Genomic DNA, 27,026 nt, shown 5'->3' with positions numbered 1-27,026 from the left:
TGCATTTTTCTTCTCTGTTACGAGTATCATTAGTTCATTAGATAACCATTTAGGCCTAAACCATGAACAATATTTCTTAATAGGTATGAAACTTTTAGTAGCATCCACGATTAATTCCTTGAATGCTTCTCACTTAGAATTTACTGTTGGTAACATCGTCAGTTGACCCACTGTACAGAATTTAACAACTTTCTGGCGCCTCCATAGCCAGGTGGACAGGAGCAACAGTGCGTAGCATACGCTTCTTGATTAGACAGGGGTTCGAGCCCGTGACCACCAAATACGGAGGATGCGGAAAGGTGAGGGAATGACCACCGCACCGGAGCAATATGGCCTTAGTTGCTAATGCTCCTAAAAACCCAACAACAACTGCACTCACCTTTATGGAAGCAAAAACCCTTTCCTTTATCCCTAATGGTAATTAAATCTTTAAGTAAATCCCACATCAGTACACTGTGATCACTGCCACCTAGTGGTTCCTTTATCTGCAAATTCTTAATACATGAATGATCACTGCTGATAACCAGATAAAGAGTATTACTCCCTCTGGTTGTCTCTTGAACATGCTGCTGCAGAAAACAATCATCCAATAAATCCACAAAAGTCTGATTAGTGTGTGAGTGACCAACCCACAAGTTCCAGTCAATATCTGGGAAGTTAAAATGCCCCATTATAAGACATTCTGATTTACTAGCCCACTCTATTTCTCTGTACATTTGTTCATTGTACTCATTCGAGTCATTAGGCCTACACAATCCTACTCTTATTTTTGCTTTCGCAGTGCTTATGTCACACCAAACTGACTGAACAGTGCACTGTTCATCTATATCAACTGGGTGCACTTCTTTTGATTTTATGTGTTTCTTAACTAATAGCATAACACCTCCTCCCTTTCTATCCTGTCTATCCTTTCTGTACACATTGTACTCCCCAAATTCCAGTTCTGCATTCCTCATATGGTATGCTATTAGTTAAGAAACACATAAAAACCAAGGAAGTGAAGCCAGTCGACATCGCCGGACAGTGCAGTGTTGAGTCAGTTTGGTGTGACATAAGCATTGGGAGATCAAAATTGAGAGTAGGAGTGTGCTATAGGCCTAATGACTCTGATGAGTATAATAAGGAACTGTACAGGGAAATAGTGGGCCAGTAAATCAGAGAGTCTTATAATGGGAGATTTTAATTTCCCAGATATTGACTGGAATTTGGGGGCTAGTTACTCACACACTAGCAGGGCTTTTGTGGATTTATTGGATGATTGTTTTCTACATCAGCATAGTCGGGAGGCAACTAGAGGGAGTAATACTCTTGATTTGATTATCAGCAGTGATTCTTCATGCATTAAGAATCTGCAGATAAATGAACCACTAGGTGGCAGTGATCACAGTGTGTTGAAGTGGGATTTACTCAAAGAGGTAACTACCATTAGGGGTAAAGGGAAGGGTTATTGCTTCCGTAAAGGCGACTACGATGGACTGAGACAGTATTTAAATTGTATACAGTGGGACCAACTGATGATGTTACCAACAGCAAATTCAAAATGGGAAGCATTCAAAGAACTTATCTTGGAAGCTACTAGGCTTTACATACCAACTAAGAAATATTGTTCAAGGTTTAGGCCAAAATGGATGTCAGATGAACTAATGAGGCATATGACAGAGAAGAAAAATGCATGGGATACTTACAAATTAACACATGACACAGAAGCCTATGATAGATACAAGTTGATATGCAACCAAGTTACAAAGGAGGTTAGGCAGGCGAAGGCAGATTACGAGAAATCCTTGGCAAGGGATGCAAAGAAAAACAGCAAAGATTTCTTTACTTATGTAAACTCTAGAAAGAAGGGAATGAATCAGATTGGTCCACTTGATATTGATGGGTCAACTTTTGATGATCCTGCTCAGGTACCTAACAAACTAAATGAATATTTTGCATCGACATTCACACATGAGGAGTTATTCAGCAAGGGGAATGCCAGAGGTGTATTCAACTCTAGCAGTAAGCTACAGAATCTTGAAATAACTGGGAGTAAAGTGGAGGAGAAACTGTTGAAGATAAACACAAGAAAGGCACCCGGGGTGGATGGGATCTATCCAGTTATATTAAAGGAGGCAGCAAAGGAAGTAAGCAAACCCTTAGCCATAATTATGAGAGCTTCCTTGGACTCAGGGGAGGTACCCATAGACTGGAAATGTGCAAATGTGACCCCAATTCACAAAGGAGGATCAAAGGCTGACACAAGTAATTATAGACCTGTGAGCTTAACTTCTGTTCCAGGAAAATTAATGGAGGCACTGGTTAAAGAAGCACTGCAGGATCATTTAGACAAGACTTCAGTTATAGCTCAGACACAGCATGGTTTTGTTAAGGGGAACTCTTGCCTGACCAACTTGATTGGATACTATGATGCAGTCACAAAAGAACTGGATGCAGGGAATAACTTTGATATTATATACTTGGATCTTAGAAAGGCTTTTGATACTGTTGCACATGGAAGACTGCTACACAAATTGGAGCAGTGTGACATTGGAGGCAAATTGCTGCTATGGATAAAGGGGTGGTTGAGGGGGAGAAGACAGAGAGTGGTAATCAATGGACACTGCTCATCGTGGACTAATGTTATTAGTGGAGTCCCTCAGGGCTCAGTGTTGGGTCCATTATTGTTTTCTGTATTTATAAATGATATTGATGATGGTATATCAAGCTTAATGTCCAAGTTTGCAGATGATACAAAGTTTGGCAGGGTTGTCAAGGACACTACTGACACTATGCTGCTGCAACAGGATCTGGAAAGGTTGAGCAGATGGGCTGAGAGGTGGCAAATGAAGTTTAAATTGACAAATGTAAAGTACTACACATGGGAAACAGCAACCCCGGAGCAACGTATCAACTCTGTGGTACTACACTGACAAAAGTGTAAAGTGTAAAGTGTTCATTGTCTAACGGCCCAAGGGGTTTCCCCCATCTCCGTGTTGTGTACTCTGTTTGTGAAACACAGAACACTGTGAAGGCCAGAGATTTTGAAAACTGTAAGGTACATGTTTATGTTGTGTTGTTCCTCTGACCTTTTAGCCGTTGGGCCCCTAGTGGGACCCCCCGTTGCCCACACTTAACCCCGAGGAGGCAGGTCAGGCATAGAGGGATCGCATTAGAAGTAATTACTCTGGCAGGCCCTGCCACCTAATTTCCTAAGATTTCAGTGGCAAGGGCCTAAAAAAAAAAAAAAAAAAAAATATATAAATAAAAAAAAATAAAAAAAAATAAAATAAAATAAAAAAATAAAAATAAATAATAATAAAAAAAAATCATAAAAAAAAAATAAATAAATAAAAATAAAAAATAATAAATAAAAAAAAAATAAAAATAAAAAATAAATAAATAAATAAAATAAAATAAAATAATAATAATAATAAATAAATAAAAAAATTATAATAAAATAAAAATAAAATAGAATAAAATGCATATTTAGTTAGAGTAGAGGTGAAGACTGAGGAAGGCGGGGCTACAGATAGAAATATGGGGATACTGACAGTGGTAGAGAATGAAAGGGACTTGGGGGTGGTTGTGCAGGCAGATATGAAGTTCTCTGAGCAGTGCAGACAGGCTGCAAGAGTAGCTCATGGAGTATTGTCAATGATATACAGGAATTTTTCCAGCAGGGATAAGGAGGTGATTATTCCATTGTATAAGGCAATGGTCAGGCCACACCTAGAGTACTGTATACAGGTCTGGAGGCCTCATTTCAAGAAGGATGTAGAGCTGCTGGAACGAGTACAGAGAAGGGCAACAAGATTAGTGAATGGAACAAAGGGGTGCTCTTACGAAGAAAGGTTTAAGTTTTGCAAATTACAGTGTCTGGAGACTAGGCATCAGCGAGGTGATCTGATAGAGGTGTATAAAGCCTTGAATGGTTTAAGCATGCTAATGCTGATGGGATTCTTCTTCTAACTCAGAAAAATCACCTGAGAGGGCATAAATTCAAATTGAGGAAAGACAGATGTAGGATAGACGTGCGGAAATTTGCCTTTAGCCAGCGGGTGGTTGGTTGGTGGAACAGACTTCCATCCCTTGTGGTGGAGGGTGATAGCCTAAATAAGTTTAAGGCTCAACTGGACAGGTATTTTGAACGAACAGAGGGGTGAAGTGGAAGTGGGGTTTTTTTTTTTTTTTTTTTTTTGGCTGATGCTGCATAAGCTTGCTTTCTTGCATCAAATGCCTCTACTAATGCTAATGCTAATATCTGTGTGACACCACGTCTCTGCTATCTCAACAATATCTGCCTTTGATGTCTTGACCAACACTTCAAATTCATCAAATTTATTTACTATACTTCTAGCATTGGTATACATGCAAGCATACATGCTCCTATTCACCCTAACACATCCTATATACCCACCTATTTCACAATGACTGCCATCGGTCCCTGAAACCCCCAATACCCCTAGCTCCAGGTCGCTACTTATTCTAATAGAAGTAGTGCAAGAATCACCTTCACCTCTGACTACGGCTACTGTTAAACTATTAGTCCTTGTATCACCCCAAGCTAGCAGTTTTCTGCCCCACCAGATACTCCTTCAATGATTATATCCCTTTCTGTGGCATACTTGTTCATCATTACTTTTGTTTTAGCCATATTCATCTTTAATCTGATATCCTTACTAACTCTGCATAACTGATTAAGATTTTCCTCTAATTCTTTGGGAACGTGGCTTATGATCAAAAATGTCATCTGTAAATTGTACATGGTTTAGGTACTCTCCATTCACATTGATTCCTTTCTGCGACCATTCCAATCTTTTGAAAGCTTCCTTAAGGGCAGCAGTAAACAACTTCACAGATATTGTCTCTAGAAGTTCTCATATATTTTCTTCAAAATCATAATGTATGGGGTGTCTATGCCTTGTCCTTCCAGTGCTCGAAACATTGCCTTATGCTGTAGGGAGTCAAATCCTTTTTCATAATCCACAAATGCCAGGCATAATGGTGTTTTATATTCATTTGCTTTCTCTATTAGCTGTGATATTACGTGAAGGTGATTCAAGTTGAGAATCCTGTCCTATAGATAGCTTGCCCTTTCGATTGATTCTCATCAAGTATTCTTTCTATTCTGTTGCAATGACCCTTGTGAACAACTTGTAGATGTGGGATAACAAGCTAATTGGTCTATAATTTCCAATTTATGATTTATCTCCTTTCTTATGCAGCAAAATTATGATTGCATTATTTCATTACTTACGTGTCACGGACTTTCCTCATGTATTTTGTGAAGCCTTGCTAGTTTCTGTGTCATGTCTCTTCCTCCAAATTTTAACAACTCTACAGTAGTTTCTTCTTTACTGGGCCTTTCTGATTCTTCATTTTCTTCAACACATGTTCTACTTCATCAGGAAGGATATTGGCTATGTCATTTCTGTTGCTAATTTGTGATCCATCTTCCCCACTGCTGGCATCATTCCCTCACTCCTTATATAATTCTTTATAGTATTCTTATGCTATTTGAATTACGCCTTCTCTGCTATTTATAAGTACACTACCACTATTCTTCAGATTCAGTATCATTTGTCTTTCTGTATTACTGCGCATGACTGCTGATTTAAGTCCTTTATTTTCCCTTAATGCTTGTTCTACTTTTCTTGTATTAAATCTTCTTGTGTCCTCTCTGAGTCTCTTTCTAATTGGTTTGCAAAACTCAGTATACTCAAATTTGTCCTTGTCACTGTTTATCTTGCTCTTCATTTGTTGTTTTCAGTTCATCGTGATATGTGTTTCTTTTCACTTATCACACATTTCACACAGTCATCATCAGAGCTCTGTTTTTCTCAAAATGTTATTTGGTAAAGTAAAGGCTTCTTCTTTTGTTGTTTATATAACTGTGATTTAGCTACCTAATGTTTGATAGTTTGACTGTATTCCACACAAATTATATTCAGTTATGTTGCCTTACTTATCTATGGGGTGTCTACGCCTTGTCCTTCCAGTGCTCGAAACATTGCCTTATGCTGTAGGGAGTCAAATCCTTTTTCATAATCCACAAATGCCAGGCATAATGGTGTTTTATATTCATTTGCTTTCTCTATTAGCTGTGATATTACGTGAAGGAGCACTGGAAGGACAAGGCATAGACACCCCATAGCACGCTGAATTCTGATGGGATCTTCTACTTGTTCAGATTACGAACCTACGGGGACATAAGTTCAAATTAAGAAAGGACAGATGTAGAATAGATGTGGGGAAATTTGCCTTTAGCCAGCAGGTGGTTAATTGCTGGAACAAACTTCCATCTGTCGTTGTGGAAGTTGATAGGTTAAATAAATTTAAGGAGGAACTGGACAGGTATTTGGAGGGAATGGTGTGATTTTTTTTTTTTTTTTTTGGCTGATGCTGCATAAGCTCCTACACTTGCTTTCTTGCATCATGTGCCTCTACTACTACTACTACTACTACTTATGATATGCACTGCCCAGCCACTATTTGAATCACAGAAGTTTAAGGTAGGTGTAACAATCTATGAAAAAAATATGTATATCGGAGAGAATTCAGGAAAGCATTATAAAGCCATGTGACCAGACCAGTGCCATTGTCAGCTCATGAGCTCAAAAGACACAATCCGATAGATTTACAAAAAAAATATTATTACTGATGAATATTTAGCAGGTGCCACAGCAAAGAGGGCCACTGCACTTGTCTGTTCAAAGACTAGTATCATTCAAGTCTTCAACAAATTAAAAAAATACCTAGAAATCATCTGTGAACAAACACAACTATGGCTGAAATTTAATGTGACTGAGAGAATTATCAAAAGTAATCATAGAAAAATGATAGAACAATCAACTTCAGCATTTATTCAGAAACATCACACGCCAAGAGCCTACACCATGTGGAGAACCCTACAAAGAATGTACCAGTCTAATATTTCAAAAAAATATGACTGCACTGCTTCCAGGAATGCATGAATTGGCACAGGATTAGACACAAGTCATGGAGAATGACTACTTCTCACTTCTCAGCAATTACAGAAGCAGGCATATATGGAGGAATACATATGGAGGAATGCACTGGACCATTCCATTGTTTGCCAATAGTACAGGCTGCTGCTGCTGTTGTGGGGTGGGGCATGTTTCTGTGGCATACCTTTGATCACTCGATCTCACTGGAAGGCACTGTGAACACCAGAGCATATATGGTGTTCACAGTGCCTTCCAGTGTGAACATATATGAACATCACGGCAAATCAAGTACATTTAGCAATGTTGTATGTTTACTTATAGACAAGGGAACTTTCAAGATGACAATGCAATGCACTATCCGCCATGCAAAATATGTGAAAGAGTAGTTTGAAGAACATATAAAAAGTCACATACAAAAGTCATAAAAAGTCACATACAATGGAACTTCCAATGGGGATTACAAAAATGAAAATTATTTCTTATATAAACCATGAAAGGAATTTAAATTTATGCAAAAAAAAACACAGATGCTCTACAAAGACAATCTATTTAACTATATATGACTATATATTAAAGTTACAGGGTTTATTTATAAATCATGCTGCTCCACTATAAATGCAATATACCTTTCCTTTAACTACTGTTGATATACATCAGCAGACCTGTCTCTACAAAAGATACTTACATAGCCATGCACACACAACACCACTTAGGACAACTTCAAAATCTTATAAGGCAGGTATTAGAATATCACTGACAAAATTTGAACGTAACTACTACCAATTAACAAATGAATTTAACATCTTATACCTCCATTTAAGCAAGACTGGAACAACTTCCAATTGTTCCCTAATTTTGATCTTGAGGTCAATAATTGGCAAACCAGTTTTGAGATACTGCAATAATTGGACTCAAACACCAGCCAAGCGATTAAAAATTTTACTATAAAATAAAATAAAATACAAAAATAAAATATAATAAAATACAAAAATAAAATATAATAAAATACTATGATACAATATCGGGAGACTAAACTATTACAATAAAATAAAATAAATTACGATAAAACAATTAAAAACAATACTAAAATTGTTAAAATTTGCTAAAATACCAGAGCTTTCGGAGACTGCTGTCTCCTTCTTCAACAATGTACTATTACTGCAATTACATAGCAGGCCCATGGCACTCAAACACGTGATTCACCAGGCACATGGTCGGCATTCTCCACGTCCGCATCGGAAACAGAAGTGGCTCAGGAGCATGTCAAAACGTTATGATCGGATGACCGGTTCCTCCCAGAAACAGAGGAACCGGTCATCCCATCTGAGGCCGCCTCAAACAGGGGATGTAAGTGCATACCCCTGTCCCTGTTAATAGTATTATGACTGGATGAATCGATTTGCAAGCTTTCAGGCCACTTGCGTTCCCAAAATCCATGGGCACGGTCAGTAATGACCGCATTCCCGGTGGAGATCCAATGTTGCTTCTTCCAGAAATGCTCTGCCACAGCAGACCTCGCATAGTTTGCAGTCTTAATAGCAGTCATGTGCTCCCCCAGACAGTCTTTTAAACGCCGCCCCCGTCTCCCCCACATAACACTCCTCACAATCAGGGCACTTGATCTCATAGACCACACTACTAGTAGAGTCTTGGGCTATGGGATCTTTGACTTGAGACACCATTGTGTGCAACCTCCGTCCCGGAAGCTGCACACAGCGGGTCTGACACTCCCGCAATGCCCGTACGTGTTCTGAAAGGCCCAGATAGTAAGGTATGTATGCAGTTGCCACAGGGGCAGGCGACTCCCTATGATTGGACTCTACCCTATTAATATATTTGTCTAAGACCCTCTGGGGGTACCCACACTTGCTGAGGTCTGCCGTGACTCTTCAAATTTCCATTTCCTTATCCTTGGGGGTACTACAGTGGGTCCACACCCTATTCAACAATGCCCTGGCTACACTATTCTTATGCTGATAAGCCTGTGCCGAGCTGTAATGAACATACTGGCTAAGGCACATTGGCTTTCTATACATTGTTGTCTTTATTCTAGGCCCATCTCTGCTAACCAGGATATCCAGAAACGGGAGGGACCCAGCTGTTTCCACCTCCGAGGTAAATTGTATAAATGGGGAGAAGCTGTTAAGTAAATTGAGCACTTCATCTTCCTTCCCCTTTTTTATAATGGTGAACGTATCATCCACATATCTCCTCCACTCACGCATGGAGAAATCCAACTGATGAAACACCCTGGTTTCTAGTTCCCCCATGGCCAAATTGGCCACAATGGCACTGATGGAGGAACCCATTGCCGTGCCATGGACCTGCTTATGCATAACATTTTGAAAAATCATGGTAGTGCTAGCGAGGCAGAACTCTACGCCTTTACAGATATCATCGATACTTAATAAACATCTAGCACTTAAGGTATCATCCTGTTCCAAGGCCAATTTTACACAATGCACCCCATGTCTAATTGGGATACACGTGAACAAAGATACCACGTCAAAATAAATCATAAGTTCATCTTCACCTATAAACTGGCTTCTTATAAAATTTACAAATTCCTTGCTATCTTTAACTACCAAACTGGAGCGTCCCACTATAGGAGAAATAATTCTAGCTAAAAATCCCGATAAAGCATAAGTTGGACCACACAAACGATACTATTGGTCTCAGTGGAACACCCACCTTGTGCATCATTGGGAGGCCATAGAACCGGGCTATTCGACATCCTGAGCCATGTAGAGTCCAATAAACTTCTTTAGATATTTTGCCTGCTTTATGCCAGCCCTGTATGCTATTAACTTGTCTCTCCAAACCAGCTAACGGATTTCGATGGGTAACTTTATATATGTTGGTATTCTGTAAAAGATCTAGAGCTTTTGCACAATAATCTTCTTTGTTCAGTATAACTGTAGATCTGCCTTTGTTAGCAGGTAACATTATAATATCCTCATCCTGTCTAAGCTGTCTTAATGCTCTTTCATGTCTATGGCTGAGATTAGAATACACCGTCCTGGCCTGACTTAAAATCGCCGCAATCCTAACCCGTATCTCATCAGCCTGGATCACGGGTAGCTTGTTAATGGCTTTCTCCACTCCCATAGCTATCTCCACAATGGAAGGCGTAGCAGGAACTAGAGAAAACTTTGGACCCAGGCTCAATACTTCCTCCTGTTCTTTAGTAAACTGTTTGCCACTTAAGTTATGAATAAAGTTACCAATATCCCTATTACATACAACCACAGATTGCTCTAGCAACCTATTGAATTTTTTAGTTTGCCTGAGCTTGTAAATGTCCGCAACCCTGGTTGCTTTATCTGCCACTACCCTCAAAATCAGCTCATAATGAACTGGGGTTAGATTGGTGCTAATATATTCTGACATCAATCCAATACGTCTTCTAATATCTCTCAGGTCATTATATAATTTGGAAATTCCAATACTTAAAACTTTTCTTTGATAGAGTTTGGTAACTCTCCGCAGATAGTCTTCATTAAATGGCATGTGGGGAATGCCGACCACGTGCCTGGTGAATCACGTGTTTGAGTGCCATGGACCTGCTACTTAAGGATGTGTCACTGCAGTAATAGTACACTGTTGAAGAAGGAGACAGCAGTCTCCGAAAGCTCTGGTATTTTAGCAAATTTTAGTATTGTTTTTAATTGTTTTATCGTAATTTATTTTATTTTATTGTAATAGTTTAGTCTCCCGATATTGTATCATAGTATTTTATTATATTTTTTTATTTTTGTATTTTATTTTATTTTATAGTAAAATTTTTAATCGCTTAGTTTGAGTCTAATTATTGCAATATGGAATTTCCCAGCCCCATAGGCCTGTTTGAAGATACAGTTTTGAGATTACTGCATTTCAAAGTCCAATACTCTAACCCTAGTAGAATATGTGCAATTATTGAAAACACGAAACATGGTCATTTTTTGAGGCATACAGCATTAGAGATACACATATACATAATATAATACCTTAAAATTATTATTTTATGCACATACTAAAAAAAAACAAAAAAAAAACTTTCATATCCCAAAATGGTAAGAGTTAATTTCTGTTTTAAATAAATAATATGTCTAATATGTAGGTTAGTGCAAATGCATCATTTTAACATAGCTATCTACCAAAGTAGTTAAATTAATTAATTAAATTGGCATCGTTTTAGTAGATAGCTATATTAAAATGATGCATTTGCACTAACCTACATATTAGTCATTCTACCTCGTAGCATGAGGCCTTTACCCTTAAATACTTTATAGTCTACAAATAATATGTTTATCATTAAAACATTACTTCTATAAATTTCAATTTCTTAACTGTTTGCACCTGCTCATTATCCAATTTGATATGAACAACTTTAGAAACATTAAACAATGAAAAAAAAAAAAAAAATCATATATTTGGTTTTCACATCATTAGCACTTATACCACAATGCACAACTTATCTGCAAAAACTATTTTTTAGGCATCAACACTGAAAGCATTAACAATGCTAAAAGCTTTAACATTTAGAACAACACTGAAAGCATTAACATTTAGAATCTACAAGTTGTTATTTGTTTTTTTTTAGGCGCATTAGCAACTAAGGCCATATTGCTCCAGGGATATGCGGTGGTCATTCCCTGACCTTTCCGCATCCTCCGTATTTGATGGTCATGGGCCTGAACCCCGGTCTAATCAAGAAGCATGTGCTATGCACTGCTGCTCCTGCCCACTTGGCTACGGAGGCGCCGAATCTACAGGTGTAACCCACATAGGGCATGTGTGATAAAACAGAATGTTACATAAAGAATGAGACAGAAATTGCCACAAATAACATCTGAAAAGGTTCCTCATGGACAATGCTGCAGATGACCGGAAAACTGAAAGAACTATTGATGTTAATAATTTTCTAGTTTTCAAAAGTAATGTAAAATTTTCTAACAAGCTCTCTGAAAACTGAAAAAATTTTAAATAGAACTAATAATGAAATGATATTTAGCATGTCAAAAGCAGCAGATCAAATCAATCTAAAAAGATCAATCTTTGTAGATGACAGCATTATAATTTTCTGTGGATTCTGGAAGAGATTATAGTCCTGAACCTCAGCAAAGAAGATCTCGATCCAGATCTCCATTGGAACGTAATGATAGTGATAGTGATAATTATAATAAAAAGGGGTAAAGGGATCAAAAGAGGGTAATGATTCTGGAAGAAATGGGGTTGAAAAGCATTATAATTGACCTCCTCATCCACAATGTGTATATGTTGCTAATATTGCTTATGAAACAAAGTGGATGGACCTTAAAGATTTGTTAGTTCAACTTTTCCAAGATGACAATGGAAAATTTAAAGGGTGTGGTACTGTTGAGCTGAAAGATTCTTCATCTGTACAAAAGGCTGTTGAAGTTTTACACCACTTTGAATATAAAGGAAGGCAGTTGGTTGTTAAACAAGATTTTGATATTGAACGGGACAAGAGTGGAGACCTATATCTTGGTCAGGACAAAAGGCATCACGTGGCTCGTATAGTGATGTTTTTTCCAGTGGAACACAATTCAATACGTATGATTTAAATACCAAGTTCTTGAGATCTTTGGGAATAGCTGGGTAGCTAACAAATAGAATTTTTGTGGCCAATTTGGATTATAAAGTAACAACAAAGGATTTGCAGAATATTTTTAAGTTGGCAGGTAAAGTAATTAATGTCGAACTCAAGACACATAATGATGGCAAAAGTAAAGGACATGGATCACCCACTTGAAGCTGTTCAAGCAATATCCATGTTTAATGGCAAGAGGTTGCATGGCAGAGCAATGAGTGGTCGGATGGACAAATTTGTAGATGATGCAGATGGGATGCCATCTAAATTACCAACTGGCCTGCAGAGCATTGGAAAAGGTTTAGAAACAGGGGGACAGCCCCGTAATCTGTCAAAAGCATTGATGAATATGGGAAGTAATCAGTCAGGATTGATGGGAGGTAATGCCACAAGCAATTTGCCTCTAAATAGCATTAACATTAGTAGAGGCATATGATGCAAGAAAGCAAGCTTATGCAGCATCAGCTAAAAAAAAAAAAAAAAAAAAAAAACACTTCCATTTCACCCCTCCGTTCGTTCAAAATACCTGTCCAGCCGAGCCTTAAATTTATTTAGGCTATCAACTTCCACAACAAGGGATGGAAGTCTGTTCCACCAACCAACTACCCGCTGGCTAAAGGCAAATTTCCGCACATCTATCCTACATGTCTTTCCTCAATCTGAATTTATGCCCTCTCAGGTGATTATTCTGAACAAGAGGTTGGTTGGTTGTTGGGTTTTATTGGCGCATTAGCAACTAAGGCTATAATGCACCCTGAGCAAGAGGAAGAATCCCATCGGCATTGAGCATGCTCAAACCATTCAAGGCTTTATACACCTCTATCAGATCACCTCGCCAGTGCCTAGTCTCCAGACACTGTAATTTGCAAAACTTAAACCTTTCTTCGTAAGAGCAACCATTTGATCCATTCACTAATCTTGTTGCCCTTCTCTATACTTTCCAGTAGCTCTACATACTTCTTGAAATAAGGCCTCCAGACCTGTATGCAGTACTCAAGGTGTGGCCTGACCATTGCCTTATACAAGGGAATAATCACATACTTATCCCTGCTAGAAAACGTCCTGTATATCATTAACAAGACACCATGAGCTACCCTTGCAGCCTGTCTACACTGGTCAGAGAACTTCATATCTGCCTGCGCAATTACCCCCAGGTCCTTTTCATTCTCTACCACTGTCAGTTTAGTACCACAGAGTCGATACGTTGCTCTGGGGTGGCAGTTTTCCATATGTAGTACTTTACATTTGTCAATGTTAAACTTCATTTGCCACCTCTCAGCCCATCTGCTCTACTTTTCTAGATCCTGTTGCAGCAGCGTACTGTCATTAGTGTCCTTAACAACCCTACCAACCTTCATATTGTCTGCAAACTTGGACATTAAATTTGATATACAATCATCAATATCATTTATAAATACAGAAAACAATAATGGACCCAAAACTGAACCCTGAGGGACTCCACCAATAACGTTAGTCCACAATGAGCAGTGTCCATTGATTACCACTCTCTGTCTTCTCCCCCTCAACCATCCCTTTATCCAGGCGCCTCTGTAGCCAGGTGGGAAGGAGCAGTAGTGCGTAGCACACGCTTCTTGATTAGACCAGGGTTCAAGCCCATCACCACCAAATACGGAGGATGCAGAACGTTCAGGGAATGACCACCGCATATCCCGGAGCAATATGGCCTTAGTTGCTAATGCTCCAAATAACAAACAAAAAAAACAATCCATCCCTTTATCCATAGCAGCAATTTGCCTCCAATGCCACACTGCTCCAATTTGTGCAGCAGTCTTCCATGTGCAACAGTATCAAAAGCCTTTCTAAGATCCAAGTACATAATATGAAAGTTATTCCCTGCATCCAGTTCTTTTGTGACTGCATCATAGTATCCAATCAAATTGGTCAGGCAAGACTTCCCCTTAACAAAACCATGCTGTGTCCGAGCTATAACTGAAGTCTTGTCTAGATGATCCTGCAGTGCTTCTTTAACCAGTGCCTCCATTAATTTTCCTGGAACAGAAGTTAAACTCAAAGTTCTATAATTATTTGTGTCAGTCTTTGATCCTCCTTTGGAAATTGGGGTCACATTTGCACATCTCTAGACTATGGGTACCTCCCCTGAGTCCAAGGCAGCTCTCATAATTATGGCTAAGGGTTTGCTTACTTCCTTTGCTGCTTCCTTTAATATAACTGGATAGATCCGTTCCACCCCCAGGTGCCTTTCTTTTGTTTATCTTCAAAAATTTCTCCTCCACTTTACTCTCAGTTATTAAAGATTATCTAGCTTACTGCCAAAGTTGAATACACCTCTGGCATTCCCCTCGCTGAATAACTCCTCATGTGTGAATGTCGATGCAAAATATTCATTTAGTTTGTTAGCTACCTGATCAGGATCATCAACAGTTGAACCATCGATATCAAGTGGACCAATCTGATTCATCCCCTTCCTTCTAGAGTTTACATAAGTAAAGAACTCTTTGCTGTTTTTCTTTGCATCCTTTGCCAAAGATTTCTCATAATCTGCCTTCGATTGCCTAATCTCCTTTGTAACTTGGTTACAGATCAGCTTATATCTATCATAGGCTTCTGTGTCGTGTTAATTTATAAGTATCCCATGCATTTTTCTTCTCTGCCATATGTCTCTTTAGTTCATCTGACATCCATTTAGGCCTAAACTTTGAACAATATTTCTTAGTTGGTATGCAAAGCCTAGTAGCTTCCAAGATAAGTTCTTTGAATGCTTCCCATTTTGAATTTGCTGTTGGTAACATCATCAGTTGGTCCCACTGTATAGAATTTAAATACTGTCTCAGACCATCATAGTCGCTTTTACGAAAGCAATAACCCATCCCTTTACCCCTGATGGTAGTTACCTCTTTGTGTAAATCCCACTTCAACACACTGTGATCACTGCCACCTAGTGGTTCATTTATCTGCAGATTCTTAATGCATGAAGAATCACTACTGATAATCAAATCAAGAGTATTGCTCCCTCCAGTTGCCTCCTGAACATGCTGATGTAGAAGACAGTCATCCAATAAATCCACGAAAGCCTTGCTAGTGTGTGAGTGACCAACCCACAAATTCCAGTCAATATCTGGGAAATTAAAATTCCCCATTATAAGACTCTCTGATTTACTGGCCCAATCTATTTCCCTGTACAGTTTGTTATTATACTCATCAGAGTCATTAGGCCTATAGCACACTCCTACTCTCAATTTTGATCTCCCAATGCTTATGTCACACCAAACTGACTCGACACTGCACTGTCCAGCAATGTCGACTGGCTTCACTTCCTTGGACTTTATATGTTTCTTACCTAATAGCATAACCCCTCCTCCCTTCCTATTCTTTCTGTAGACGTTGTACTCCCCAAATTCCAGTTCAGCCTTCCTTATATCTGTGTGACACCACGTCTCTGATATCCCAACAATATCCTCCTTTGGTACTTTGAGCAATACCTCAAATTCATCAAATTTATTTACCAAACTCCTAGCATTGGTGTACACGCAAGTATACATGCACTTGTTCCTATTCTTAGCTACCCTAACACAACCCATGTGTTTACTTGTACTGCAATGACTCCCAGCAGTCTCTGAAATATCCTGCATCTTGTTTTCCAGGCTTCTGCTCATTCCAATAGAAGCAGTGCAAGAAGCACTTTCACCTCTGCCAGTGGCTACTGTTAATCTATTAGTCCTTGTATCCCTCCAAGCTAGTAGTTTTCCAACCCACCTAACATGTCTCAATAGCATCAGCAAATATCCTTGCACCCTTTCTATTTAAGTGTATCCCATCATGGTAGTTATCTCTTTGAGTAAATCCCACTTCAGCACACTGTGATCACTGCCACCTAGTGGTTCCTTTATCTGCAGATTCTTAATGCATGAAGAATCACTACTGATAATCAAATCAAGAGTACTGCTCCCTCCAGTTGCCTCCTGAACATGCTGATGTAGAAAACAGTCATCCAATAAATCCACGAAAGCCTTGCTAGTGTGTGAGTGACCAACCCACAAATTCCAGTCAATATCTGGGAAATTAAAATTCCCCATTATAAGACTCTCTGATTTACTGGCCCACTCTATTTCCCTGTACAGTTTCTTATTATACTCATCAGAGTCATTAGGCCTATAGCACACTCCTACTCTCAATTTTGATCTCCCAATGCTTATGTCACACCAAACTGACTCGACACTGCGCTGTCCAGCAATGTTGACTGGCTTCACTTCCTTGGACTTTATATGTTTCTTAACTAATAGCATAACCCCTCCTCCCTTCCTATCCTTTCTGTAGACGTTGTACTCCCCAAATTCCAGTTCAGCCTTCCTTATATCTGTGTGACACCACGTCTCTGATATCCCAACAATATCCTCCTTTGGTACTTTGAGCAATACCTCAAATTCATCAAATTTATTTACCAAACTCCTAGCATTGGTGTACACGCAAGTATACATGCACCTGTTCCTATTCTTAGCTACCCTAACACAACCCATGTGTTTAGTTGTACTGCAATGACTCCCAGCAGTCTCTGAAATATCCTGCATCTTGTTTTCCAGGCTTCTGCTCATTCCAATAGAAGCAGTGCAAGAAGCACTTTCACCTCTGCCAGTGGCTACTGTTAATCTATTAGTCCTTGTATCCCTCCAAGCTAGTAGTTTTCCGACCCACCTAACACTGTCTCAATAGCATCAGCAAATATCCTTGCACCCTTTCTATTTAAGTGTATCCCATCCCTGTAGAAGCAGTTAACAAAGTGGCAGACCATGGCACCAATAATAAACATAGTGATCTGAGATTGTGCTATCCACCTGAGTATCTTTAATACACTGATACCATCTGGATAATCTGAGACTGAAGTTCAGTGCTGTTGTAACTCTGCTACAAAATATGAGTATTACTTCCGAAATCTGTAATGGGACAAGTCTGATTGTGCATAAGATCACACTGCAGAATTCTTACAAGAAGTGTTCATGGGATACAAATCCAGCTCTTATCATGTATTTCATATTCATTTGCACACCAGTAGCAACATGGACTACCCATTAGAACTGCAACATATGGCTTCCAGTATATGAATCACTTTTGCAATCACAATCAATAAGTTTCAGAGCCAGTGTTTCATCATGGTGGTTATAGGTGCATTCAGAGAAAAATCCTTTTTTTGCACATGGGCAGTTGTGTATGGCACTACTGAGGTATAGTCATGCAACAACTTCAAAATTTACATAGACAACAATAACTTATTAAAAAAAGAGTTGTTTCAAGGAAGTTCTGTATAGAAAGGTTTGTAATAAATTGTGTATTTAGAATTAACTACTTTATTTGTGTCACTGTACTTTAAGGGTATCACAGCTGCTATGCTATATCAAGGATTTAGTGTCAAACAACATTAACTACAAAATCATTTATTGTAGATTATGTTTTTATAATTAAACAAAAAAAAGTCATTTGACATTTTCTTGGTTTACTTACAGCCTAAGCTAACTTGTAAAGTACTAGAGAAATACAGTTCTGTGACATGATATGAAATTGTTATTTGTATGAAGTAAAACTAAGGTTATTGCAAAAATAAAATGCAATTTTGTAGTTTTTTTTGTTTTTTTTTTTAGTAGTTGTTGGCGCATCGGCTTCTGTGGCCACAATGCACCTTCCAAGGTTTTTGCAGTACTTTGATCCAAGCCCAAGGCGGGATTCAAACCCGCGACCTTTGGGTTGCCAGGCAGGCACTTTACTCACCTGGCTAGCCCGGTCGGTGCAATTTTGTAGTTAACATTGTTTGAAACTAAATGCTCGATATGTAACCAAGTAAATATGAAATTGCCAATTATGCTTAACTGAATAGCTCCTCAAAGGGCTATCAGTAAAATGTTTTTCTAATATCTGTTCAGTGGCCAAATGAATCTGGAAGCCAACCAATCAGTCCTTGAAGTAACTTCAATTAATAAAATCACATTTCAAAAGTGGTAAATTGGCTGATGAACCAAGTCAAAGTGGTCAGCAACCCACCACCAACCCAATCTCTAAAAAGCAGAGAGAGCCAGCAAACACTAAATTATTTATTTAGAATTGGTGGTAGTTTAATTTATTTGAAAATCATAAATGTTCCTTAAGCAGACTATGAGAATAAGAAATTACCTTTATATTTTGTATATTTCTTATAGCATGTTTATTTACAATAATATAATCATTTCAGTTCACTTAAAGCTCTGAGTGAATTTGTGTATGTTAATTATGTGAAAAGAGACATTAAAATTCTATTAGTTCAAGGGAGAACTAAGGCTCTCCTGCTTATGCACACAAAGGAGCCCAGTATTCAGCAAAAACAACACAAATACCTACTAATCTTTATGATGGGGATACGGTCAACCTTGAAGAATAAGATTCAGTTTTTGGAAAATTATACAACTGCAAAGGACACTTTAAAGTTTAACATTTCAAGTAAAGTGGACAGTCAACACCCTGACATGTGGAATGTTGCTTCATCAGAAAATACAATTTTGCTCAGCATGGCAAACTGAAAGTAAGATTGTCTATCAACCTCAGCAATGTGGTGTGCCACATGCAGCTTACTGGCCTATACTGCAATATTTTTAGAAGCACCTTATGAACATCAGACACAGGAATATCCAACCCTAAACTTGCACAGACTGCTCAGGGCTGCACAAGAACTTCTCACAAAAATTGTCAGTGCTTTTCTCAGAAGTTCCCAGCATAAATTTAGCTTCCTTAATGCTGTTAGTCTCTTTAAATTGATTATAATTATCATATGTGTATTGGCCTAATGCATATGCTTAGAGTCATGCTATATTTGGATCACAGACCCAAATTTAGCATATCATAAAACACATTGTGCTTCCAGATGAATTGTTGCAATCTTAACTGAAGCTATCATACAATGCCCAGCAGCGCAGTCATGAAATGTGGTACACCTGAAACTGTTTGAATGGGAAAAAATACTTCTTGTAGTAGTAGTAGTAGTAGTAGTAGTAGTGGCACTTGATGCAAGAAAGCAAGTGTAGGAGCTTATGCAGCATCAGCCAAAAAAAAAAAAAAAAAAAAAAAAATCACACCATACCCTCCAAATGCCTGTCCAGTTCCTCCTTAAATTTATTTAACCTATCAACTTCCACAACGACAGATGGAAGTTTGTTCCAGCAATTAACCACCCGCTGGCTAAAGGCAAATTTCCGCACATCTATTCTACATCTATCCTTTCTTAATTTGAACTTATGTCCCCGTAGGTTCGTATTCTGAACAAGTGGGAGGATCCCATCAGAATTCAGTGTGCTCAACCCATTCAAGGCCTTATAGACCTCAATCAGATCACCGCGCAGGTGCCTAGTCTCCAGCCACTGCAATTTGCAGAAATTAAGCCTCTCTTGGTAAGAGGATCCCTTCATTCCCCTCACCAATCGTGTTGCTCTTCTCTGTACATGCTCAAGCAAATCTACATCCTTCCTAAAATGAGGCCTCCAGACCTGTACGCAGTACTCAAGGTGTGGCCTGACCATTGCCTTATACAGAGGGACAATCACCTCCTTTTCCCTGCTAGCAAAATTCCTATATATCATTGACAAAACCCCATGACCTGCCCTAGCAGCCTGTCTGCATTGCTCAGAAAACTTCATATCTGACTGCACAATTATTCCCAGGTCTTTTTCATTTTCTACCACCTTAAGTGTAGTACCACACAGTTGGTACGTTTCTCTGGGGTTACTTCTACCCATATGCAGTACTTTGCATTTGTCAAGGTTAAACTTCAGTTGCCACTTCTTAGCCCATCTGCCCAAATTATCTAGATCCTGTTGCAGTAGCACACTGCCATGACTGTCATTAACAACCCTGCCAACCTTCGTGTCATCTGCAAACTTCGACATTAAGCCTGATATACCTTCATCAATATCATTGATAAATATACAAAACAACAGTGGACCCAACACCGAACCCTGTGGGACTCCACTAATAACATTAGTCCACGAAGAGCAGCACCCATTGATTACCACCCTCTGTCTTCTCCCACTTAACCATCCTTTTATCCATTGTAGCAACTTACCCTTAATACCATTCTGCTCCAATTTGTACAGTAGTCTTCCATGCGCAACAGTGTCAAAAGCTTTCCTGAAATCCAAGTATATGATATCAAAATTATTTTTTGCATCCAGTTCCTTTGTGACCACATCATAATAACCAATCAAATTTGTCAGACAAGGCTTTCCCTTAACAAACCCATGCTGTGTCTGAATTATTGCTGCAGTCTTGTCTAGATGATCTTGCAATGCATCTTTAACCAGTGACTCCATTATTTTACCCGGAACAGAAGTTAAACTAACTGGTCTGTAATTACTCGTGTCACCCTTCGAACCTCCTTTGTGAATTGGGGATACATTTGCACATCTCCAGTCTGTGGGAACCTCCCCTGAATCCAAGGATGCTCTCATAATTATGGCTAAGGGTTTGCTTAGTTGCTTTGCCGCCTCCTTTAATATAACTGGATAGATCCCATCCACCCCAGGTGCCTTTCTTATGTTTAACTTCAACAATTTCTCCTCCACTTTGCTCTCAGTTATTACAAAATCATTAAGCACACTGCTACAATTTGATAACCTTCTTCCATTTTCAAACTGTAATAATTCCTCACGTGTGAATGTAGATGCAAAATACTCATTCAGTTTGTTTGCTATCTGAGCAGGATCATCAACAGTCGAACCATCGATGTCAAGTGGACCAATCATATTCATCCCCTTCCTTTTAGAGTTTATATAAGTAAAGAAATCCTTGCTGTTTTTCTTAGCATCTTTTGCCAAAGATTTCTCGTAATCCGCCTTTGCCTGCCGAACCTCCTTTGTGACCTGATTACACACTAGCTTATATCTGCCACAGGCTTCTGCGTCGCCTGATAATTTAAGTAACTACAGTAAAACCCAGTTAATTCAAAGTTCAAGGGACCAAAATACATCAGTTTAGATTTAAATGGATTCTAAATATCCATACAAGTTCAGAACATGTCAGTATTAATTAATAAAAAAAAAAATTTTAGTCAGAAATCTCATTAACATTACAGAATTTTAAATGAGAATTATAAAAGTAATTCTCATTTAAAATATTAATAATAATTTAGTTTTGTTGTGAATCATAATCAACAGTGCATTGATCTAGTCATATGAGGAAGATAACAATTGTGTTGTGGAGAAATTCAGTAAATTTCTCACATATAATTAGGATCTGGATTCATGGAAATATAGCAACTACAGGCAATGATGTGGTACCAGCTGGAAAAAAATGTTTGGGCTAGAGTTGTGCTTTCTGTGAAGATCTATTGCTGTAACCTGCAGGGATCTGAATTAGTAGACTTTGTTCTTTAATAATTTGAGTAATGCTTGTTATAAATTAATTATGACTAATTTTCTCCAGCATTAGAAGCTCATTTGACTTCCCACATTACTGAATGGTGGGGTTTTTTTTGTTTTTTTTTTTTTGATACCTTCAAGGTCAAATTATCTTGGTTTAATTTTTCTGGTTTTTGTATATCCCTTTGGTTTCTGTTACAGAATCACTGTAACAGAAATGTAATTTTACTTCTTCCAAGATTGCTAAGTTTCATTTTTTTTCCCTATAACCAATCATACTGCACAATATACAAGTATTGTTTGTGGATTATTATGCATATCTGAGAGAGAGAGAGAAAGAGAATACATTTTTTGATATTATTTGCCATTTAACCTTGTAAACCAGGTAAACAAGAAAGGGTTACATCTTTCTTTTTTGCAGAATCGCTTTCAGTAAACTTCATAGCTAAGTACAAATTGTTCTTTCTTGCTAAACACTACAAGAGCAACGATGACCAGCTTGATGTCACTTTAAAACAGTCACTAAGAGTAACAGATAGAAAAAGACCAGTACCTATGTACAGCTAAAACATGTTTGATTACAATTGCAAAATTTTACATCGGTTATAATGTGAAATTAAATCTTTTTTAAAGAAGAAAAATAAAGATTAACCATGAAAGCTGCTTGAAAGGAAATTATTATACACAACTAAATACTAAAATAAACAACAGACTATGTACTAAATAAATAATGCATAACAAAAGCCCCCCCCCCCCTTTTTTTACAGGTATAAGAACACTAGAGGTATTAGAACCTACAGTACTATTCGTGGGTTGAAGGTGAGAAGATAAAAGAGAGACTTATTGACATTAGACTTGAATTTCTGTAGATTGCAATTTTCAGGAAATACATACGACAGGGGGTTATTCCAGAAAACAGAAGTTGAAGGAATAAACAAGGAAGAAGAAAATTTGGTTCTGTGAGTTTAAAGTTGGACAGTAAAAGAATGTTGACTAGTCCCAGCACAAGTTTGAACTGGTTCAGAAGAGAGAAAGAGAAAGTAATTATAGAATTATTATAGAAATTAGAAGTCAAGGTAATCCATAACAGAGATATTTGATCTTGTCTAGAAATCTGAGTATCATTAAAAGATAAGAATAAGAGTAGAAGAAACATTTTTGCAAGATATAAGACAGAACTGAGTTTTTAAAAGGATTGAAATCAACTAAGTTATCTTTGCCCCACTGCAGAATTATCTGGAGATCAGCATTTGAAGAACTGGTAGTGGATATTTGAGAAGTTGAAGCTGTTTGTTCAGGGCAAGTTTTCTCAAACTGGAAGGTGCAATGCAATGTGCTATTATCAGCAAACTATGGATAGGATTTCTAGTCAATGGAAGAAGGTCATTAATATACAGAAGAAAAGAGAGGGAGAAATTACTGAACCTTGGGGAACACCGGCATTAGTGGAGAAGTTAGAAGACAGAGAGCCATCTACCATCACCTGCAGTAAGCAGTCAGAGAGAAAACTAAATACCCAATTACAACACAGAGTTGGCAACCTATAAGGTGGAACCTGATTTAGAAGACCTTTATGCCAAACACGATCAAAATGTCAAGAGCAACTGCTCATTTTTCATCAGACTTTGTCCATAGTGGGTAACATAAGTCAAAATATCACCAGTGGATCAACACTGACAAAATCCATTCTCACCTCTGTCAAAACCATCTGGTTTTGAGAGGTGGGAATAGAGATGGGCAAAAGTTGCAACCAATAGCTTTGGCAAGAGACCAGAATGCTCAAGTACCATTTGGACAAGAAGCAAGTTTTCCCCTCTTAGCCTATTCAAAATCTAGTTTGGACTGATTAATAACTGTTTTACAATTGTTGTGAGCTTTCATATAGGCAGAAAACAAACCTAGAGATTTGGATGCAAGCTAATTGTGATATGCAACGTTCTTATCTTGAACAGACTTAGCACATTTATTGAAGCATTCTTATCTTGAACAGCCTTAGCACATTTATTGATTTATGGTAAAGCTTAACCGAGAAGTTAATTTTTACCATAAATTAGTGACTTAATTTACGCACACAAAATACACCTTTAATTCTACACAACCAATGTAAAATTATTTCACAATTCTAATCAACATATAGTATTAAAGCTCTATCCACACATACAGGGCATACACTCCCTTTCTCCCCCATCCTCTCCCTCCACATTTGTCTGCTCTACCCTGCTCTGCCTCCACTCTAACAGTAAATAATATCTTAAAGTAACCTCAAACTGGTCAACACTTCACACAAGCACTCTATGATCAACTTACAAAGGTATAGTTTAGAACAGTTTTAAGAATAGTTTAGCACTATGCTATGAAGTCTACCAATAACATTTCTGTTATTGGTAGACTTCATAGCATAGATGCTAAACATAGATGGATAGAAAAAAAAAGAATAGATGGATTACAAGTATTATACAGCAAATAATATCTCAAAATATGTATGATTATAAATAATAAACAACAGCTCTCATTTAAAGGCACAGCATGTATACATTGAGGTGCATGACTATTGAGAGAAAAAACAAAAAACAGCGATCTTTGTTATTAAGTACAGTACAATAAATTTAAAAAAACTATCATATATATCTCATTGTGAATTTTTTAAGAAAAATAGTTCATTTTTATTAAATCTTCCAATGAGACAATAAAGTATTTTTTCTTCAAAGTATATTTATTATCATTCTCTCTCTCAAATTGAAAATATACATGCAGGAACTTGAAAATGCACAGCATTTACATTGGGAAATCAGGCATTTGTATCATTAATAACATGAGTTACAGCTACACAATTCTCTGTGATTCCACATACAGTTCTTGGGAAGTGAATGGAAATTGGAAATGGTTAGAATTCGAAGTAGATTTTTGGAAGGTTTCAGATCCAATTCCATACCACACACACACACGACAACACAACAACAATAATATATGTAATACACTAGCAAATTTTTTGTTATAACAATGTTTTGCTGTAATTAGTTTTGGCAGTATTTTCAAATCTTATATTATTGGCTGGGAAACAGCAGCATTTCAAAATACATCACATTCCAAATAATCCAATGTAGAATGAACAAGGATCTATTGTACAAGTCACAGAGTGGTTGAGTATTTAAATTTGAAGTACTGGCATACCTTAAATACACCACTGATAATAAGCAGTGATGTATTTAAGGTTGTTTAAATAGCAAATAAAGAATGATTTAATAATAAAAATCTCACTTCGGTGTATACAACAATGACAACCAATATCATTTTATAGATTCTGCCAGTTTTTTGCATGGTGTTAACAGAGATGCCACATAGAAAATCTTTTACTTTCATGTACTGATGTGACCAAAGGTAAGATTCAATAACTGCACAGGCAATACATTCAAATCTATTTTATATTTACAGTTTAGATCCAGGAACTGGATCTAAACTGTGAGGGTCAGGTAGACATTCTCACCTCACTATAGTTCCCTCATCCATTTGCAACCAAATCCAGTATGAGGAATGGTGACATGGTGGCTTGAAAGTGACCACTGCTGTCTGAAAAAAGTTGTGAATGGCAAGGTACACAAAATCATCATATTGTTAAGGTATTCTCTAATAGTCTGCAATAAGAAATGAACAATGATCCCAAATAATGTGATGACTTTTCCTGTCATCAAGTGTATTCAGAGAGAATACAGATAGCCACAATCTACTGGCTGGAATAACAAATTTCATATCATGCAGTTAATAATCCACACTAAGTTTGTTTGTTTGTTATTTGGTTTTTAGGAGCATTAGCAACTAAGGCCATATTGCTCCGGGGATATGTGGTGGTCATTCCCCAACCTTTTTGCATCCTCCGTATTTAGTGGGCACGGGCTCAAACCCCGGTCTAATCAAGAAGCGTGTGCTACACACTGCTGCTCCTGCCCACCTGGCTACAGAGGCGCCTCCACACTAAAAAATGTTCACAATATTTAGTGCATCTCAATTTAAATATTACTAAATAACCAAAAAGCCTCTGCTGCCTGCCATGACACTATCCAATGATCAAATACATATCAACATCTTCTTCAAACGTATATACTTCATGACCAGCCATGCTTACTCAAAGTCAGAAGAACAAATTAGTGAAAGTGAAACTGGAAAATACAATATGAAAAAGAAGAGATGAACAGCAGTTTTAACACATTCTCAACTACAAAACACACAAACACCAAGCCACTGCAGCCAGCATAAAAACAATGTGATTGATAATAACCCGTGTTCATTATATATCTTTCATTCATATTTATCCTCTGAGGTCATCCATCAATGTGAATTCATTCAGTTAAATATTAGTCTCTATTAATAATAGATAGTCTTCAAAATGCCTTCTATTAAAGAACTCATGCTTTTACTTGATACTGAAGGACTATTTTTATATTCCTTCAGTATTAAATGAAAACACGAGTTCACTTGCACATATGCTATGTGCAAGTGAACCTTCACTAAAATGTTTAATTATCAACAAATATCTAAAATCAAACTCAACAAATATTTAAAAATTCAACATAAATGAAAAAGAAAAATGAACAAGTAAAATAGTTTTTAAAATCTTACTTAATTTAATTTTCTGTCTGCCACTAATTTTTGGGTGGTGGAACTCACAGCCTTGAAAGTAATTCTGATGGTAAACAGATGATCTTGTTATAAAAGCAGAGTTTCCATTACTACTTCGAATTCTAGCCTTGTAATAAAAAATAAAAAATTTTAAATTTGAAACACTACTTTATATTGTGAAAGTTATCTCAATATTCAAAAATTAAATTATTTCAGTAATTTTTGTAAAATGCTTGTAAAGTGCACTACAATGACAGTTTAGAATTTACTAAGTTGTACTTTGAAATCAAATGTTTACAAAAATGGTTTCTGATTATTTGTAAATTGAATGATCACAGTAAAAACACCAATTACTGTGAACATTTGGAATAAGCTTAATTGACAACAATAACCCAAGCACGGTACTAAGTACTATAGGTCCTAATACCTCTCATGTTTGGGGTTTTCATAAAAAAAAAAAAAAAAAAAAAAAAAAAACCAATGAGACAAGAATGCAACTGTTCCCCATTTTTATTG

The 27,026-nt window shown here is 37.5% G+C and overlaps 1 protein-coding gene and 1 pseudogene across 1 annotated transcript in view; one reads left to right on the top strand and one right to left on the bottom strand.

Moving 5' to 3' along the window:
• Sbp2 (SECIS-binding protein 2) overlaps window positions 1-27,026 on the bottom strand; it is a 303,049-nt gene that overhangs the window by 200,688 nt on the left and 75,335 nt on the right. Inside the window, exon 4 of the mRNA XM_090389376.1 lies at window positions 26,511-26,637. Coding sequence (XP_090245502.1) covers window positions 26,511-26,637 — 127 coding nt within the window. The remainder of the gene's footprint in view (window positions 1-26,510; window positions 26,638-27,026) is intronic.
• LOC150074902 (myelin expression factor 2-like) lies at window positions 12,242-26,452 on the top strand (annotated as a pseudogene).

Source organism: Mastigoproctus giganteus, unplaced genomic scaffold, assembly GCF_048544385.1.
Source record: "Mastigoproctus giganteus isolate SK-2022 unplaced genomic scaffold, ASM4854438v1 scaffold_15, whole genome shotgun sequence".
NCBI lineage: Eukaryota > Metazoa > Arthropoda > Arachnida > Uropygi > Thelyphonidae > Mastigoproctus > Mastigoproctus giganteus.
The sequence above is the reverse complement of the archived record's forward strand: the minus strand, read 5'-3'. Positions and strand labels throughout refer to the sequence as shown.